Below are 19,880 nucleotides of genomic sequence, written 5' to 3'. Positions count from 1 at the left end.
GACTATATGTATAACCCATGGACACAGACAATAGGGTTCTGAAGGCCTGGGCTGGGGTGAAGGGGCAGGCTAGAGGGAGTCAATGGGGGAAAATAGGGGACATATGTAATTCTTTCAACAATAAAGAATTATTTTAAAAAGAATATCAAGCTGAAAAAAATAAAACAGCAAAAAATATATAAAATTAAAAAAAATGATGATGTACTGAGAAGCACTTAAGACAAAGAAAGACTTAGAAGCAGCAGCCAGAAGGGCACGATAAAATCCAAGAGAAGAGTTTTAAAACGGGTGGAGTTACTTGGTAAAATGCTGGGAGGCCAGGTGAGATGAAAATAGAGAACCACCTTCCGTGTTTAGTAGTAAGTCATGAATGTTTGTCGTCAGTGAGCCCTTCCTGGGCTATATTGTCGGGCCTCTGCACTGGAGATGGACATTGCTGACCTGGGCAGCCCCCCAATGAGTAGAACTGCACTGGGTGGGTGGGTGGTATTCGGCGGGTCGGGGGACATCTGGGACATTGTGTTGGAGGAGTCATGGCCTCGCAGGAGCAGGGCAGAGGGAGAGAGCCACGGCTAGAAGAGTGCCTCCAGATGAGGAAGGGCTTTATGAAACTGCTGTCTTGCACTACTGTCCCATAATCCAATGCCTAGGGCCAAAGGAGAGGTAACAAGAGGCCTGGAAACTGGAAAACGTATCTGGGTCACTGGCTGGGTGTTTCAAGCACCCTGCAGCTCTTGGTCACTCTGCATGGGGAAGGCTGTGGCCACCAGAGGGCGTGCTCTGCCCACAATGCAAAGCCCACAAGTGGGACATTTGGCCCCTCAGCCTTTCCAGTTCCCTCGTGAACTCACTTATTCCTTCAGTCATTCATTGATAGTCAACCCCTGCACTGGACACTAGGAATAAAGGTAACTGGTTGCCTGAGGGAGTCCACCCCCCCATGTACATCAGGATCTGCTTAGAAGGACCACACCATGGGGCAAAGGGGCTAGGGCATGCACAACTTACAGTAGTTCATGGGAGAGAGACTGCCTGCCCCCTTAAGGGGTTGGAAATGGCAGGCAGGAGAAGAGAGTTGGGAGGAGTAGGCACAGAGATGCTAAGCATCCTGTAATGCATGGGGTAAGTGCTAGTGGGGCAGTTGAGAAACTGCCTGATGAGCCTGAGAGCAGTGAGGAGTTTCTGGGAGGTAACCACAGGGAGTGGTATAAGCAGATTTATGTTTTAGGAGATCACTGGCTGCAGTAAAGAGGCTCAAGTAGAATAAGCAGACCAGAAAGGAAATAATGTAGTGGCCCATTATGGTGGTCTAACCTAGGACAGGAGTTTTCTTAGAGCAGCGGTTCTCAACCTGTGGGTCACTACCCCTTTGGGGGTCAAATGACCCTTTCACAGGGGTCGCCTAAGACCATCGGAAAACACATATAATTACATATTGGTTTTGTGATTAATCACTATGCTTTAATTATGTTCAATTTGTAACAATGAAATTGGGGGTCACCACAACATGAGGAACTATATTAAAGGGTCGCAGCATTAGGAAGGTTGAGAACCAGTCTTAGAGGAAAGGTATAGGGAGTTGGACACAGATTTGGCAGCCATCAGCAAATAGCTAGTAATTAAAGGCATAGGAGTACATGGGGACTGTACAGAGAATATGTATAAAAGGGAAAAGGCCCAAGACATTAGGAATAACCCAAAGGGAGGGAGCCAGTGCAGAGTAATTGAAGTGGGGAATTAAGATCCTAAACTTGGGCCGAAACCGGTTTGGCTCAGTGGATAGAGCGTCAGCCTGCAGACTCAAAGGTCCCAGGTTTGATTCCGGTCAAGGGCATGTACCTTGGTTGCGGACACATCCCCAGTGGGGAGTGTGCAGGAGGCAGCTAATCGATGTTTCTCTCTCGTCGATGTTTCTAACTCTCTATCTCTCTCCCTTCCTCTCTGTAAAAAATCAATAAAATATATTTTAAAAAAAAAAGATCCTAAACTTGGGAGAAGCCATACCATTAAGAATTTTATAATTTACCCTAACAGCGATTGAAAGTTATTTACTGGTTTTACAGTTTCAGATTTGTACTTTGAAAAGACCCCAGTTGCTATAACAACAATAGATTTGAGGAGGTCAAGAATGGAAGAAGGGAGGCCTTCTGGTATGGAAGTTAGAGATGATAGTGAAGCAGTGGATTGAGAAGTGATACCTTCGATTCTTACAAAGTTGGATTTGTGTATGGGTTGATGGTGGGTTTTATTTAGACATGAAACAGAAGGTATCAAGAATAACATCTACATTTCAGACTTACATAAGCAGATGAGTTACTTGTTCCCATTCACTGAGATAATGGAAGAGAAAGCGGACAATGTGGTGACATGCAGACAGTAAACTGAATATGAGGTCTGAGCAGGAGAAACAGGTGGACATACTTAGTCTAGAGATGGTAGGTGAATTCATGGATATGGATAGAACTGCCAGGGGAAAGGCATACCTGAGAAAGGAGCGGGAGTCCAGGATAATTAAAATGAACAGATACAGGAGGAAATCTAGATGAATGAGTTGTCATGGAGCCAATGGTAGAGTTTTTCCTGGAGAATAGTCAACAGTGATGGTTATTGGAAGACATGAAGGAGAGCAGTTTCAGGTAATGGTGGAAACTACTTAAATGCTTAAGGAGGTGAGGCAATAAAGACAGATTTAGACAATTTTTTCAAAAATAGTTTAGGCTGAGCTATCAAGGCCCTCTTCTCATGGATACCGTGCCAGTCACCATGGATATGTAAACAAGCAAGCAGTCAGGACCTGGAAGACCACCTCTCCTCGGTGGAGTTGTCAGAAGCGATGAGTCTGGACTGCTGGAGGCCATGTGTCCACCTGGAGAGCCTATGCACAAAGTGAAACCACGCGTGAGCTGGCATAGCAGAGATGGAGAGAGACTGGTGCTTAGGATATTTGAGGCCCATAATCAGATTTTCCAATTACATTAGGCAATAAAGGCCATATTCCAATGTCAGTGGATGATTCAACAGAGAGGAAACAATGTTGAAAGAATTGCTAACTGATCATGGGAGGTTACTGAGAAGGTGAGAGAAAACAGGATCCAGGGGCTACCTCGTGTAATTTAATAGGTGAGCAGGAGAGGAGTTTTGTGAATACAGACAGGTTTGTAAATTTGGTGGTAAGAAGATAAGGGAATTCATAACCAAGCATGTTTTCTCTGTAAATAAGTTAGCAGTATCTGTGGGATGCTGAAGTTCCTAGTAGAGAGATCCACCCAGCAGGTAGAGTACAGAAGAGAGGACTGGACTGAAGTTAGGAATTTGAGGTCTTCTGTAGAGTGGAAGCAACTCTTGGAATTGGGGAAATAATCCATAATCCCTAGCAGTGGCCTTGGGGATGCCATGTAGCTAAAATGTAGTGAGGGAGGTCATAGGCAAGGTCATTTAGAACAAGGAAACAATTCCCTTATCTGATCTGATTTGTAAGTCAGTGCCCATCCATGGGGCCTGAGACATGGATGAGAACTGCAATGTTCTGTGCAAGCAGAGGTCATCACTTGTTTGTTGACTATGTTCCCAACACATAGGAACCTCAACAAAGTGCCTGGCAGAATGGTGACAAGGGCCTGGGGCAACAAGAGGACAAACCGTAAGCCTGAGCCCATTTCCCCTGCCTCCAAAATAGAATGTGGAAATACCTTTATTTCCAGGCAGAAAGATGTGATGAGAATCAATAAACTGGGCTTTCTAATCGTCAGGAATGGGGAGAGGAGGAAATGGCTCTCAGATTTAACTTTCTCAGATTAGTTTCTGAGTCTCCATGTGTCTTGTGTCAGGCAGACAGGATTCTGGCTTCATACCTGTTTGGGTTGACGTCCTCTTCTTCAGGGATAGAAGTGCCTCTGGTGGCCCCAGTTCAGCTGCAGGACCAATCTTTTGATGCTCATGGGAGAGAAGGTTTGGAAGCTTCGGGGCTTTTCAACACCCCAGACCTCTTCCCCTTGCTCCTAACCCCAAACCACCTCCCTCTATAGCACGAGGACAAAAAAGGTACTTTATTGAAATGTCTTTATTGCATTACTGGAGCAAGTTGGCCAAACTGTCCCCTCTTGGGGAAGATCCAAAACAAAAAGACCAGAAAGTATCTTCCCCATCTTCCCCCCTCCCTCCCCTACAACTGCACAGCAATGTCTGAACACATCTGGTGACAAGAACAATTTGCAAAAGTGGTCTAGGAACTACATTATGAACTGTCCCAACACAAGACATACAGTTGGCTTCCTTGTGAATCAGGTATTTTTACGTAAACTACATGAATTTTTTTGACTACATCGAAGACAACAGAATAGGTTTTTCACAAGTAACAACAGGGCACCAAAGTCACATGCTGGAATCTGTAAGGAAACAAGGTTGTCACAAGTGGCTGGAGCTGGAGCAAGGCTGAGCAGTTGGCAGCAGAGGGCCCAGACAGACCCCCATCTGGACCCTCTGCTCTGAGGCCACTAAAGCCTCATAGAGGACTACTCTGGAGTCTTAACCTTGAAAACTAGGAATTGCCCAGATGCGATTCTTGGCCCAAGAGGACCCAGGAGGCTGGTTCCTTGCAGCAAGAAAAAACCCATGGAAGACACCATACTGGCTCTCAAAAAAGCGTTCCCAGAGCGTATGAGGCCCCAAATAACTGGGAGGTGCCATCAGGGCTGGGAAATGAAATGGGGTAGGAGTGTTATTAGGATTCCTCAACCTTGACTAAATCAGCAATAAGGACACAGCTACCCTGGAGAGGCCTGAGCTATGGCCAAGGTTTAGCATCTATGGCCTGGCGTGGCAGAACATTGTTCAGTGATGAAAGCTCCATCTGGAATAGATGGGCCTACGAGCTATGTCCAGCCTGCCCCAAGCTGCTTTCATGTTGGTAGCTGGCTTCTCTAGCCAGGAAAGCAATGGGCCACTCTGGTCTTGTTCTGTCTCTTTACCCTCTGCCTCAGTGAAGATGCAGTTAAGATGCCATAAAAAAGCATCCCAGGACACAGAACTAGACTCAGATGGAGGCCACGGCTTGCTGCCTAGACCACAGAGTAAAGAAGCAGCATAGTACTGCTCCACATGGTTAGTAGACTAGTCCCTATGCCACTTCCACTGACTCATCAGGATCAAGCAAATCGTGGCAAAGACACTTTTCAGTTTCTCAAATGATCCCTAGGTCTTAGTCCCCACAAAGCAACCAATTGGAGAATGAAAAACAGGAAACAAAAAGTGAAGGAATGTAGGACTAAAAAAGAGCAGCCCTTCTCCACAAGCCAGCATCCCAAGCGAGATAACAGATGATGCTAGCTCTCTTCCTGCGCACCCTTAACACCTGCCTGACAAGGAGCAACACACAGTTCAACATTACAGTTGTGTATCCTTATCCCCATTTTCATTTAAGACATTCAGAACACTAAATTTTAGTACCAGAAAGGAGGGGTTTCTTGCACCCAATCTTGAGCAACTAACCGTGTAAGCAGGTTCAACACCAGGTGCAAGGCTCCCCAGGTGTGTCTAGCAGCAATCAGCCTGCCATTACTCTAAAACTTCCAGCAAGATTTCAATCTGGCAGTTTGGGGAAGGGATGTGCAGTTCACTCAGTTAAGGGCGTAAGTCAGAGCAGTGACACTGAAGGGGCTTCATCTGTCTGCCTCATCCAATTTTGAAACTGCAACGTAACCAAGGAAAAGCCAAAGATATGCCCTTTCCTTCCTATCCTCATCTCTGTCTAATTTCTATGTCATAGTTCACTTTAGACCCTGAAACCAAGATAAATGCTCAGGAAAAGCAATATGTTTCTTTCATCCCCAAAACGAGAGCTTTCCTAACTGTAAGCCTAAGTACCAAGACCCAGATATTGGCTCCTTGCATAGCTCAGCCAGGACGCCTGACTGCACAGCTTTGGGCTCAAACAGCTGACTCACTCTGAGCCTATTCTGGTTCCAGGACTGGCTCAGAGGCAACTGAATTCTATTTGTCCAATGAGTGTCACCTGCTGGGGGAGGGCATAATGGAGGTAGGAGGAGATGCCTGCCGCCAACTCCATCCGCCTAGCTCCACTCAGCTGGAAGGCTTAAACCACATGGAGCAGAAGATCCTGCCTAAAATCAGGACAGTCTGTGCACATCATCTTAATGGCAGGATCACAGAAGAGGCAGAGAAGAGCCTCCAGATGGTTTTTACTAACAGTCTGAACTCCAAACCATCTGATCCTTCCCTGACAAAAGTATGGAAGCACATGGGTAATGTGGTATAACCCTTGCCCTGGACACCGGAGCCCCTGGGTCTGTGATATACTGAGGTTCCTGCCCCCAATCTCATCCCTTCCTGCTACAGCCTTAGCGACCCATGAATGCCCTGAAGTCCTACCCAGCAAAGGACAGGGGTGAGTCATTGACGTGGTCACTGTTTCTGCGGGGCCTTTACACTTGGGGAAGCACATGTAAGAATGTTGTTCTATATCATTATTTGGTATATCAAGCCATCTAAAAGCACTGGATTGCACCTTTTCTTTACTCATACAAACAAGTTACAAAGGTTTCAAACAACAGATCATTCTTTAGGCTAAGGAAACACCACACAAGCACCAACTTCATTTTATGATTCAAAGCTTACCATGCCTACAAAAAAAACCACTATTCCTCACCTCAGAGAAACAAGGGCAGGGCAGAGGGGTTACACTGACCAATTTTAGTGTTTGCTAAAACTAACAAATTCTAGCTTTCCTTTTATTTTCAAGTTTCGGTACAGAAGTGTGCATTCAGACACGAGTGCTGCCTTCTTCCATCAGACCTTAGCCCTGTAACAAACATTGTTTTTCTGGGATCAATTTGGTTTCTAAACAGTGTTTTTCAGAGAGAGGAGCTATGAGACGCTGATGTCTACGTTATGTTGATTAAGAAACACAAGACCTTCAGTTGAAGGGTTTTTACCCCCTTGACTGAGAGTCTGTAGATGAGATCCCAAGCCTCCCCATTCTCCTTTGGTTGTCTTTTTCACTGAATGCCATTCTACCACAGAACCAAAACAACCTTCTCTGTGGGAGGAAGTTAAGAGAGATTGCCAGATCAAAACAGAACTCCCCACAGAGCCACACCCATCGCATTCTCAGAGTTGAAGACCCAAAGAGGACATGGACTCTGCAGAAGCTTCCAGATATAACCCCCGACCCCCTCAAGCCTAATGTGTTCTGTTGAGGGTGCCTGTCTAAAAAAAAAAAAACCCCAGTGAAACAGACTTCCCAAAAAACCACATCTGCTTCCAGCTTCCTATGCTAGTGCAGCAGCACAGCTGGGTCCCCAAGATCCAGAGGCCCCTGACACCCCCTCCTGACCGCTGCTGCTCGGCCTCTCCACTTCACATTCACAGAATCACTTCTTGTGCAAAACAAGCAGTCTACCTCTTAAGAATGCCCTCATAGTCTAATAAAACTGTAGAAAAAATGCTAGAGAGCCACCTCTCTTCCCACTCCCACTTTATCTGCAGAACGAGGGCATCTGTGCGTGGACAGGGTAGGCAAGCCTGACGTTGAGGGAGTCGTTGTGCTGAACGAGGGATGTCTGCTGGTAGTGGAGCACCAACTCCTTCAGCGAGCTGTACAGGTTGTAGGGCTCTGCAAAGCCATAGCCCCGGGCAGTGCTGTAGATCACACAGTGCTTCACTTCCCCATCGGCACTGCAAGATACAACACGCAAGCACCACGGAATTAAGGCAGGGAATAATAAAGGGACCCCAGAAGCCTGAAAGCAACTATTTTGTAGAGGAGGAGCAGAAATGTTTGTCAACCAAGTTTGTAAAATGTCACATCCATGTGTGTCTCCATCACTCCCTTCCAGACCTGCCACCTCCCGCCAAGGCCTGGTAAAGCTAAAATGGATGGCTCCATGTAGTCACTCAACTTAGGCAAGAATACTAAGAGGGGCAGAACAAACCAAAAAACATTTTTTTAGTGTATAAGTCAGTATTTTTAGAATATTGACAAGGTTGTGCAACAATCACCACTATCTAATTCTAGAATATTTTCACCACCCTAAAAAGAAACCATGTAGCAATTACTCTGTATTCCTCCTTCCCCCCAGGCAGTGTCAACTAACCTATTTTCTGTCTCTATTGATTTGCCTATTCTGGACATTTCATATAAATGGAATCATATAATATCACACAACGTTTTGTGCCTGGCTTTCACTTAGCACACTATTTTCAAAGTCTCTCATGTTGTAGCATGTATGAGTACTTCATTTTTTTCTTATAGCTGAATAAATATTTTATTGTGTGGATATTCCACATTTTGTTTATCCATTCATCAATGGAATGACATTTTGGGTTGTTTCCACTTTTTTGGCTATTATGAATAATGCTCTGAACATTGGTGTATGAGTTTTTGTATGGACATATGTTTTCAGTTCTCTTGGATGTATATCTATGAGTGGAACTGCTGAGTCACATGGTTTAGCTTTGTGAGGAACTGCCAAACTGGTTTCCCAAATGGTTGTACCTTTCTATACTCCTGCCAGAAGTGTAAGAGGATTCAATTTCTCCACATTCTTTCCAACACTTCTTATTGTCCATCTTTTTTATTTTATAGTCATCCTAGTGGTGTCTCAGTGTGGTTTTGATTTGCAGTTTTCTAATGGCTACTGATATTGGGCAACTTTTCATATGCTTATTGACCACTTATATATCTTAAGAAAAATGTATATTTATATATTTTTCCCGTTTTTAAATTGGGACATTTGTCTATTAAGAGTTCTTTATGTATTAGATACTAGTTGCTTAAAAGATATATGATTTCTAAATATTTTATCCTATTCTTTAGGTTGTCTTTTCACTTTTTTGACAGTTTCCTTTGATGAAAAAAAGTTTTTAATTATGTTGAAGACCAAATTATTTTTTCTTTTGGTGTTTGTACTTTGGATATGTAAGAAACCACTGCCTAACCCAAAGATTTATGCCTATGTTTTCTCCTAAGTGTTTTATACTTGTAGCTTTTACATTTAGATCTATAATTCATTCTTAGTTAATTTTTGTACATAGTGTGAGGTAGGGGTCCAACTCTCTTCTTTTGCTGTGGCTCACCAGTTGTCACAGCATCATGTGTTGAAATGACTATTTTTTCCCCACTGAATGGTCTTGAGATCCTTGTTGAACACCAATTGACCATAAGTGTAAGAATTTCTTGACTCTCAATTCTGTTCACTGAACTACGTTTATCCGACTGTCAGTGCCTCACAGTTTTCATTATATAGCTTTGTTGTAAATTTTGAGGTCAGGAGGCGTACTTTAACTTTTTTCTATTCTTTCAAGATTATTTTAGCTGTTCTGGATCCCTTGCATTGTCACATGAATTTTAGGATCATCTTGTCAATTTCTGCAACAATCCAGCTGGAATTTTTGAAAGGGATTACATTGAACATGTAGACCAATGTGGGAAGCACTGCCATCTTAACACACTGGATGTCTTTCCACTTATTTAGATCTTCTTTAAGTTCTTCCATTGTTTTATAGTTTTCATTGCACAGCTCTTGTACTGCTTTTGTTTTAATCCTAGGTATTTAATCATTTTTGATGTTATTATAAATAGCTTGTCTTCTTCATTTCATTTTCAGATTGTTCATGTCTAGTATATAGAAATACAACTGATTTTTGTATCCCTAATCTTTTAACTTACAACCCTGATGAACTCATTTATTTTATTCTTTTCCAATCTGGATGCCTTTTATTTCTTTTTCTTGCCTAACTTCCCTAGCAGAACCTTCTGTTCAATATTTAGAAGTGGTAAGAGTGGACATCCTTGTCTTTATCCTATCTTAGGGAAAACCATTCGGTCTTTAACCATTAAGTATGACATTAGCTGTGGGTTTTCACAGATAACTCTTTATCACGTTGAGGAGGTAGCCTCCTACTCCTAGTTTGTTCAGTGTTTTTTAAAATAAAGGAGTGGTTGGATTGCCCTGGCTGATTTGGCTCAGTGGATAGAGTGTCGGCCTGCAGACCAAAAGGGTCATTTGATTCGGGTCAAGGGTACATACCTCAGTTGCAGGCTCTTCCCCGGCCCGGGCCCTGGTTGGGGCACATGCAGGAGGCAGCTGATTAATGTGTTTCTCTCACATCAGTGTTTCTCTGTCTTTCCTTCTCTTTTCCACTCTCCCTAAGAATCAATGGGAAAATATCCTCGGTCGAGAATTAACAACCACAAAAAAAATGTAGGTAGAAGTAAAGATATTTGCCTTGCAAAAAAAAAAGACTTGTTGGATTTTATCAAAGCATTTTGTGTCTAGTAAAATAATCGTGTAATTTCTGTCCTTTATTTTATTAACATCGGTTATTGTGTTGATTGATTTATACTGATCCACCCTTGCATTCCTGGGATAATTCCTACTACAATTATCTATAGTTTTCTTTCCTTGTGATAACTTTGTATGGGCCCAGCCAGCATGGCTCAGTGGTTGAGCATCGATCTCTGAACCAGGAGGTCACGGTTTGGTTCCTGGTCAGGGTACATGCCTGGATTGCAGGCTTGATCCCCAATATAGGAGGCAGCTGATCAATGATTCTCTCTCATCATTGATGTTTCTCTTTCTCCTTCTCCCTTCTCTAAAATCAATAAAGATATTTAAAAAAAAAAAAAACACCAAAAAAAAACTTTGGGTTTTGCTACCAGTGTAATATTACCCTTATAAAATGAGTTGAGAAGTGTTCTCTCCTCTTCTATTTTATTTTAAGGGTTTGTGAGGATCTTGTGTTAATTCTTTAAAATATATTTGATAGACTTCACCAGTAAAGCCAACTGGGCCTGGGCTTTTCTTTGTGGGTAGTTTTATTTTTTTAATTAATACTTCAACTTCTTTACTTGCTACAGTTTTCTTCAGATTTTCTATTTCCTCTTAAGTCAGTTTTGGTAGTTTCTGTGTTTCTTGGAATTTGTACATTTCATCTAGATTATTTAATTTGCTGGCATATAATTGTTTTATAGTATTCCCTCATCATCATTTTAAATTTCTATAAGGACTACAAGTAATGTCTCCTCTTTCATCTTGATTTTAGTAATTTGTGTCGTGTGTGTGTGTGTGTGTGTGTGTGTGTGTGTGTGTCAATTTAGAGGTTGTCAATTTTGTTGGTCCCAACTTTTGGTTTCACTGACTTTCAATTGTTTTTAATTCTCTATTTCATTTACTTCCATTCTAATCTTTATTATTCCTTTCCTTCTGTTTGTGTGCGCTTAATTTGCTCTTCTTTTTTTGTGGGGGGGGGGGTAGTTTCTTAAGGTAGAAGACGGTAAGGCTACTGAGATCTTTTTAATATAAATGTTTATAGTTATAACTTTCCCTCTTAGCACTGCTTTCACTGCATTCCATAAGTTTTTATATGTTTTTTTGTTTTAACTCATTTCAAAGTATTTTCTAATTTCCCTTTTCTTATTTTCTTTTTTGGTCTACCGGTTATTTAGAAATGTGTTTACTGTCCACATTTGTGAAATTCCCCAAATTTCCTTCTGTTTTTGTTTCTGATTTATTTCCATTGTGGTTAGAAAACATATTTTATATTATTTCGATCCTTTTAAATTTATTGAGACTTGTGGTCTAACCTGTGGTCTATCCTGAATGATGTTTCATGTGCACTTGAGAAGAACGTGTCCTCTATTGGTAGGTGGAATATTCTAAACATGTCTGTTAGGTTGAGCTGTTTTATAGTCGGTTCAAGCCTTCAGTTTCCTTCTTTATCTATCTAGTTGTTCTATCCCTAATCAAATTTTGTATCCCAAATGGCAACAACAAGATCACAAGTGCTCACTACCTGACTCCCTAATCTAGAGGAATATATGCACTGCTGGCTGTAGGTCTTTATTCTCAGAAGGCTATAAAGTTAGATAATTCTGAAGCTTTTTTATGATGTCATTAACAAAAATTAAAATGGAAAAACAAAGGTGTTCCATGCTTTCGCTTCCTACTACATGATCATTTTAATTTTGGTATGAGTGTTTCCTAAAAAACTGAACTTATTCATGTCCCTCCTTTAGCAAATGTCTTAAATATATTGGAGATCACTGTAAGAAGGCTTCCTGTAGCCAGAGTGGTTACCAAACAAATGGAAGTTTTTGTGATGCCAGACTCTTTTGCTTCTGAAAATCTTCAATGTGAACTCCAATTTGATATATGACTGTAGTTGGATTTAACAGGCAAGGGAAATCCACACTGCTGTGGACTTGAGTCTGGCCAAGTCTGTGGCTAAAGAAAGGAGAAAAAGCCCGGCTGGCGTGGCTCAGTGGTTGAATGTCAACCTATGAACCTGGATGTCAGGGTTCGATTCCTGGTTAGGGCACATGCTCGGGTTGTGGGCTCAATCCCCAGTGGGGGGCATGCAGGCGGCAGCCGATCAATGATTCTCTCTTATCATTGATGTTTCTATCTCTATCTCCTCTCTACCTTCCTTTCTGAAATCAATATATATATATATTTATTAAAAAGGAGAAAAAAAAAATACACAGCTCCTAAGATATTCAGGCTGCTCCTTAGTCTCCCTGGATTTATGTGAGCCTGCGACCCAGTGAGCCGGGGTGAGGGTGAGGAACCAATGCACTGGGGTTATCACCTTCCTTCTTTTTATTGTTCTTAAAAGATCTCAAATCCTACAAGAACCATCCTCTCCTGCCATTTCTACTCATATAACTTGAGCAGTCCGTGTTTCAGAGAAATGAAATGTTTTCCAAGTAGCCCTATCTCTGGAAAACAGTAATCCAATGTACTTTTCAATTCCTCCCATTTCCTGCCCATAGGTATCCCATTAGTCATCCTTTCAAAGTTCAGCTCAAATGCCACCTCTTCCACAAAACCTCCCAATCCTCTTCTTCTCTACCAGAATTAACAGTTCTTCATGTGCACAGGCAACTAACTATACCATTTCACAGTGATTCTATTTATCTTCGATATTTAATTGTGAAATGAAGTGTGTTGCAAAAGAAAAATGTTGGCTTTGAAACCAGGTAAACTTGGACTCAAACTCTGACTCAATGACAGAGGTAGACCACTAAAGACAAGATGATCATGTAAAGAAAGCATTGAGCACTCTGTTAATGAGTACCTTTTGTTTATCCTCACCACACTGCCCTCTTTGAGGGGAAAAACACTTGGTCATCTTTGCTTGCCTTCTGCCATGTCCATCAGTAGCATCACTATCACAATAATATAGTAAGGTTACTTACTGTGAGCTAGCACTGATCAACACACGTTACATTACATATATTAATTCACTAAATACTTGAAAAAAACTTCAAGGAGATATTATTATTATCCTTATTTTATAGATAATGAAACTGGGCAAAGAAAAGTTAAGTACCTTACCCTAGATCATACATCTAGTAAGGAGCAGAGTCAGGATTTGAATCCAGTACATCTGGCACCAAAGCTTGCTCTCATAATCATCATACTAAGCCTCTAATCTAAGTATGGTCTTTGTCAATGAAGAAATTTGCCTTTCTAAGGAATATACATAACACTTAGGCAAAAATCTGACCAACATATGGTTAGTTGCCCCCAGAATTTCACTTTCCATTAAAAGTCAAATAGGCTTTTCCAAACAAATTCATAAGATGATCTTATGGAAAACACCCAACATTACCTATCACTACCCAACAGAATACTATTTAAGTACAAAATTTAGATAGAGTTTTTCTGCTGAAGTAAAAACATTCTATTTAATCAAGCCTTCCTAAATCTGATAATGATCAAGTTAGGCATGCAGAAGACTACTAAAGAATTAAGTGATGCCCAGCATGTGTGGCTTGGTGGTAGAGTGTGGACCTATGAACCAGAAGGTCCCGGTTCCCGCAGTAGGGGGCATGCAGGAGGCAGACATCCATGATTCTCTCTCATCATTGATGTTTTTCTCTCTTTCTCCCTCTCTGTTCCCCTCTAAAATCAATAAAAATACATTTTAAAAAAAGAATTAAGTTACCTTTTCAATGGAAGATCTCACATTACTTTTCACAAATACCTAAAATCCAATAGCAATACTGCAAGGTGTAATCTACTTACCATTTAAATTAAAATCCCTAAAATGATTTCAGGTATCATTTCTCCTAAAGAAACTGATTTCTTTATAAAATACTAATTGTCTAAGACCGTGGTCGGCAAACCGCGGCTCGCGAGCCACATGTGGCTCTTTGGCCCCTTGAGAGTGGCTCTTCCACAAAATACCACATGTGGGCACGCATGTACAGTGCGATTGAAACTTCGTGGCCCATGAGCAGAAGTCGGTATTTTGTGGAAGAGCCACACTCAAGGAGCCAAAGAGCCGCATGTGGCTCACGAGCCGTGGTTTGCCGACCACTGGTCTAAGAGATCAACCAAAAGACTTGTATGTATGCATATAAGCATAAGCCATGGACATAGTCAGTAGGGCGGTGAGGGCATGTACTGGGGAGTGGGAACAGCTGGGGAGGGATCAGTGGGGGGAAAATGAGACATATGTAATACTTTAAACAATAAAGAATTTAATCCTAGTGCTTGCTTCGGCAGCACATATACTAAAATTGGAACGATACAGAAAGGATTAGCATGGCCCCTGCACAAGGATGACAAGCAAATTTGTGAAGCGTTCCATATTTTTAAAATAAATAAATAAGAATTTAATCCTATATAATAGAAGGGTAATATGCAAATCGACCAAATGGCAGAGCGACCGGTTGCTATGATGCACACTGCCACTAGGGGGAAGACGCTCAACACAGGAGTTGCCCCCTGGTGGTCAGTGCGCCACTCAGTCACAAATTGGGCTGACAGCTGGCGAGTGCAGCGGCAGTGGCGGGAGGCTCCGTGACAGCACTCAGAATGTCCGACTGACGGCTTAGGCCTGCTCCCCAGGGCTCCCCTGAGAGCTTCCGGACTGCTAAAGGGCACAGGCTGGACTGAGGGACCCCCCGGGCCCCCGAGTACATGAATGTCGTGCACCAGGCCTCTAGTGTGTGTGTGTGTGTGTGTGTGTGTGTGTGTATGTGTGTGTTATATACACAAAAATAAAATATTAATGGTATAAGCCCTGGGCCCTCATTACTGCACCTGAACTAATTTTACTGAATTTTATGAGAGACTGATTTTCTTTTAATCAATGCAGAAGTTTTCAAAAGGTTGTACTCCCAGGAAGACTTACACCACAGAGCAAGCATAACATCCTTTCTTGCTACTCTCACGAATTAAGAATGCACCATCAGGCTTCCCATAAAGCAAGTCCTCTGCTTGTACTCGATTGATATCCTCAACAAACCAGGTTTTCTCATCATAATGGGGCAGGTTTTCATCTTCCTCATTGATAAAATAGGTCCTAAAAATTAAATGTTAAAATATTATTCTATCAATCAGGTTACTTATATCTGAAAGCAAATTCACAAATAAAACTCTCTTCTAAATCTTTATCCATAAAATGATAAAATGAAATTCTAATTAGTTGGATACTTTTCAACAACTTCATTACTTGCTATGGTACAGAAAGCACAGAATTCACATGTCTCATCCAACAAGCTGACACGTGGATGTCTGAATGACCTTCAGACCAATGCTTTTGTTTCATATAGTTAGGCAGGTCTCTGAACTCAAATGCCTATAGGGTACTCTAGAAAATTCAATTCAAAAGAGGAGCAAAGTTCCTAATTCAGTGTCCTCAAATGACAATAAAAACCAATATTTAACATGTATTAAGAAGGCCCAGGTCTTAGATTGGGAACAAAGCCCTCTGACAGAAAGGTACAGAGAGAACTTACTCATCAGCATCCTCATTCTTGATCCCCAGCCAGGCATTTAGACGTTTCTGTCTCACTCCTTTGTGATTGAGCCATCTGCCAGAGGGAAGATAGCAGTGTCAGTATCTGTGCAAACTGCGTCCAAGCCAACCAACTTTCCAGAGTCCAGGAACCTCTTACTTTTCCCAATCCCACAGAGCGGCCAGAAATTTCCCTAAACTAGTTTCTCCATTACTTTCCCTTCAACTTTCTGCAAAAAGGCAGAAACACAAAGAGATAACTTGAAATGAGGCTTCTCACTTTGCATTTTCTTTTTCTAGAAGGTTTTACTACCATAAGCACACACACACTTACACTCAAACACAGTGGGAGACACACGTTGCTGAAATCATTAGTTAGATCAGTATGGAGTCACATATTTGTGATTTCCACTTAGCCAGAGGAATCAATTCCTATGTGGTTTCTATATTGAGTTTACAATTCTAAAACAAAATTTTAAGGTCTATACTTGCACCTAAGCAAACCACAGAATTTATTTCATCACCAGGCAAATCATAGTATTTTACAATACAGCAACATTTTAAAAAATTATTTTGGAGAGAGGAAAGGAGAGAGAAACATCGATTTGTTGTCCCACTTACTTATGCGTTCATTGATTGATTCGCCTATGTCCTCTGACCGGGGATCGAACCCACAACCTTGGCGTACCAGGATTACACTCAAACCAACTGAGCCACCCAGCCAGGAAAATACAACATTTTAGATGTAAAATGATATAAACCACTGAGGTAGCTGATGGTCTACAACCAGTGGAATATAAAAACTCTTTCACTGCAGCCCCCCAACCAGGCCCCTGTTCATTCATATCTCATCCTAAATACCTCCCTCCAAGGAAGACTGCCTTCACTGTCCCAACTAAAGCAACCCCCCAGTCACTCTCCGTATTTTATCATCTTCTTAGCCCTTGCCTGAAATTGTTTTGTATTTTCACTGTTGATGTTTGTCTTGTGGCTGAAAAGGGGCCACATACTAAACCTGACAAGTTCAGGGGAGGCCTACATGGTGGTCTTACAAACTCAGGGACCTAAAGTAACTCCATAGGATGGTCTGAAAGTAAAACTTTTTAACTACAAACCGTTCATGGCCAGTAATTTTCCATAACAAAGGTCAATCTTCACCTTAACTGAGCCTGCATATTGTCTTTTTTTGTGCATCTATAATAACATACCTGATAACATACCTTTGGAATGAATATCAAAGTAATTTCCTCTCTCCCCCCTCCACTCCCACCCCTCAAAGCACAGCTAGCACACTAGAGCAGAGGCCACAAATCGCCTCTTTGTTACCGTGTTAACTGTTAACTATCCTCCTATACCACCTATGTAAAAGTGTCTATTTGTTTTACTTTTCATCCAATTCCAGAGATTCCCCGCCCAATCCTCCCCTCCCCCTGCCCCACACCCTTGCTTTCTCCTGCCTTCCTAATCTATCACCAATGAATCACCATTCTTTGCAGCGTTTTCCCAGTCCCTTAAGATTTTGTCTTTTGGCAACTGTCATCAATTTGGCTCAAATAAACTTCATAAAAATTCTTACAGGTTTGGGCATTTCTTCTCTTGACAGTCTCCTCCACTAAAATGTAAGCTGCTGTGCCTGGCTGGTATGGCCCAGTGGTGGAGTGCTGACCCATGAACCAGGAGGTCAAGGTTCAATTCCCAGTCAGGGCACATGCTCAGGTTGTAGGCTCAATCCCCAGTAGGGGGCATGCAGGAGGCAGCTGATCAATGATTCTCACCATTTATGTTTCTAACTCTCTCTCTCTCTCCCTTCCTCTCTGTAAAAAAATCAATAAAAAAAATAAATAAAATAAATAAAAATAAAATGTAAGCTGCTTTAAAAAAAGGGGAATGTCTTGCTCATGGCTAATCCCAATGCTGAAAAGTGCCAGTACATAGTAGAAATTCAATAAATAGTATTTGCTGGTGGGCTGTTTTTAATAAATTTTCATGGTCAACCCCAAGTACACTATATAACTTGGCATCACACGAATTTAAAGTTCTTTTAGATAGATTTCACAGCCTTTCTCAATAAGACATGTCTTTCAGTTAACCTGGGTTCCATTTCATATGCTTAGTGAAGCTAGAAAACAACTAGTATGATCTTGATAGAATTTATTTAGTAACAAACCCCCTCTTATACCACCACTTTTATTAGCAAAATATCCAGATACCCTCCTCTAAGTACTCTTATCATCCAAACCTTTCTATCCTTAAAAAATTTTATCTTTGCCCTAGTTGTTTTGGCTCAGTGGATAGAACGTCGGCCTGCGGACTGAAGGGTCTTGGGTGTGATTCCAGTTAAGGACATGTACCTTGAGTGGCAGGCTCGATCCCTGGCCATGTGCAAAAGGCAACCAACCAATGTGTGTCTCTCACATTGATGTTTCTATTTATCCCCCTTCCCTCCCACTCTCTCTAAAAATCAATGGAAAAATATCCTCGGGTGAGGATTAACAACAACAAAATAAAAATTGGCCCTGACCGATTTGGCTCAGTGGATAGAGCGCCGGCCTGTGGACTCAAAGGTCCCAGGTTCGATTCCAGTCAAGGGCATGTACCTTGGTTGTGGGCACATCCCCAGTGGGGAGTGTGCAGGAGGCAGCTGATCGATGTTTCTCTCTCATAGAGGTTGCTAACTCTCTATCCTTCTCTCTCCCTTCCTCTCTGTAAAAAAATCAATAAAATATATTTTTTTAAAAATGATTTTGAAAAAGCTCAAGTGACTTTAGTATGGCAATTCGTATTTATCTTATGATTGAGTAATGCCTAGATCACTCCTAAATAGTACATTCTAGAGGAAAAAGCTGAGGCCAAAAAATAAAAAGACCTAATGTTGTTAGCATAGCTACCTAGATATTAATAAAGAGAAGGAAGCAAACCTGGCTAAGCTTAATTAGGTCGGAAGCTACAGCTTCACACACTCCGGGAGATAGCCATGCTGTTCTGCCAAGAGGATTAACACTCCCCCCTTCCTCCCTGCGTGGGGAGGAAGGACCTTCTCTCCAGCCTCCCTGGGTACCACCGGTCCCATTGCAGGGACCATGGGGGTGGGGAGAATAAACAATAAAGGGGAAATTCTTCTGGTAAGTGAATGCCCAGTAGAAGCCAGGATGGCAACCATAAAGGGACAGTGTCTAATCTGGGAAAAGACCTGACTGGTTAGGGGAAGGACAAGCCCACAGAGCACTGGGAAAGAGACTGGTCAGTTTGAAAGCCCAAAGTGCTATCATCAAAGCTTAACAAAGGCCTCACTAGGCAGCACGCATTTGTTCGCCCACTTGGTCCTGCTCTGTACACTTGTGCTCTCCCTCCCTAGCAGCCATGGACTCCTGGCAGCCACAGGGAGCCGGAGCGCCCGCCTGGCTGTGCAGGCTCCAAGTGTGGCTCGGAAAGCACGGGCCTGCACACAGCAGCCCAGTGCAGAGGAACAGAGGCTAAGCTAGCCAAACAGGGACAGAAGCTAAACCGGACTCAGCTTTAGCATGGGCTAAACTAACGTACAGAATTTCTGGACCCTGGCCCTTCTTCTGGGCTTAATGAAGACAAGGCTGAAGTTCTTCCACAGCAGGACGAAGCTGAACCACCTGCCCATGGCTGAGACACAGACTCCGGGCACTCAGAGAGGAGGGAGCCCGATTCCTCACAGGGCCAGCACACGCTTCTACCTTCAGCGCTTCCACCTTCAGCCATAGGTTATGTTGTTCCTGGGGCACTGTCAGCCCTGGATCTGGGGCACTTGGGGACAGTCCTTTGTGTTTGCTCCAGCTTCAAAAAACCTTACCATCACACCTCATCCTCCCCTGCATGGTCCCCAAAATGCTTTCCTCACAACTCTGTGGCAGGACCCCATTTCCACCAACATCAACATCCAGTTCTCATCCCACTAATTGTGTGGTTTTAATCAGCCTCTACTTATGCTTCAGTATTCTCTTCTAAAAAAACAGGAAAAATACTACTCTGTAGTCAATTTATACTTATCTTAAGAAAAACAAGAGAAAAAATAGCTGGTGTTAGTTATTCTTACCTAGTCCTTAACCCAGCAAGTAGGGGGAAAAAAAAAAAATATATATATA

General features: G+C 42.3%; 1 protein-coding gene across 3 annotated transcripts in view; it reads right to left on the bottom strand.

Moving 5' to 3' along the window:
* Positions 1-4,042: 4,042 nt before the first annotated feature.
* Positions 4,043-19,880, bottom strand: part of PIK3R3 (phosphoinositide-3-kinase regulatory subunit 3) — an 86,360-nt gene continuing 70,522 nt past the window's right edge. For all 3 annotated transcript variants that reach the window (XM_015567509.1, XM_006769223.2, XM_015567510.1), the window contains 3 exons: positions 15,770-15,844; positions 15,163-15,333; positions 4,043-7,692 (listed from right to left, as the gene is read on the bottom strand). In XM_015567509.1, the coding sequence (XP_015422995.1) occupies positions 7,494-7,692; positions 15,163-15,333; positions 15,770-15,844 (445 nt within the window). In that variant the 3' untranslated portion in view covers positions 4,043-7,493. The remainder of the gene's footprint in view (positions 7,693-15,162; positions 15,334-15,769; positions 15,845-19,880) is intronic.

This window comes from Myotis davidii, unplaced genomic scaffold, assembly GCF_000327345.1.
Source record: "Myotis davidii unplaced genomic scaffold, ASM32734v1 scaffold924, whole genome shotgun sequence".
Classification (NCBI taxonomy): Eukaryota; Metazoa; Chordata; class Mammalia; order Chiroptera; family Vespertilionidae; genus Myotis; species Myotis davidii.
The sequence above is the reverse complement of the archived record's forward strand: the minus strand, read 5'-3'. Positions and strand labels throughout refer to the sequence as shown.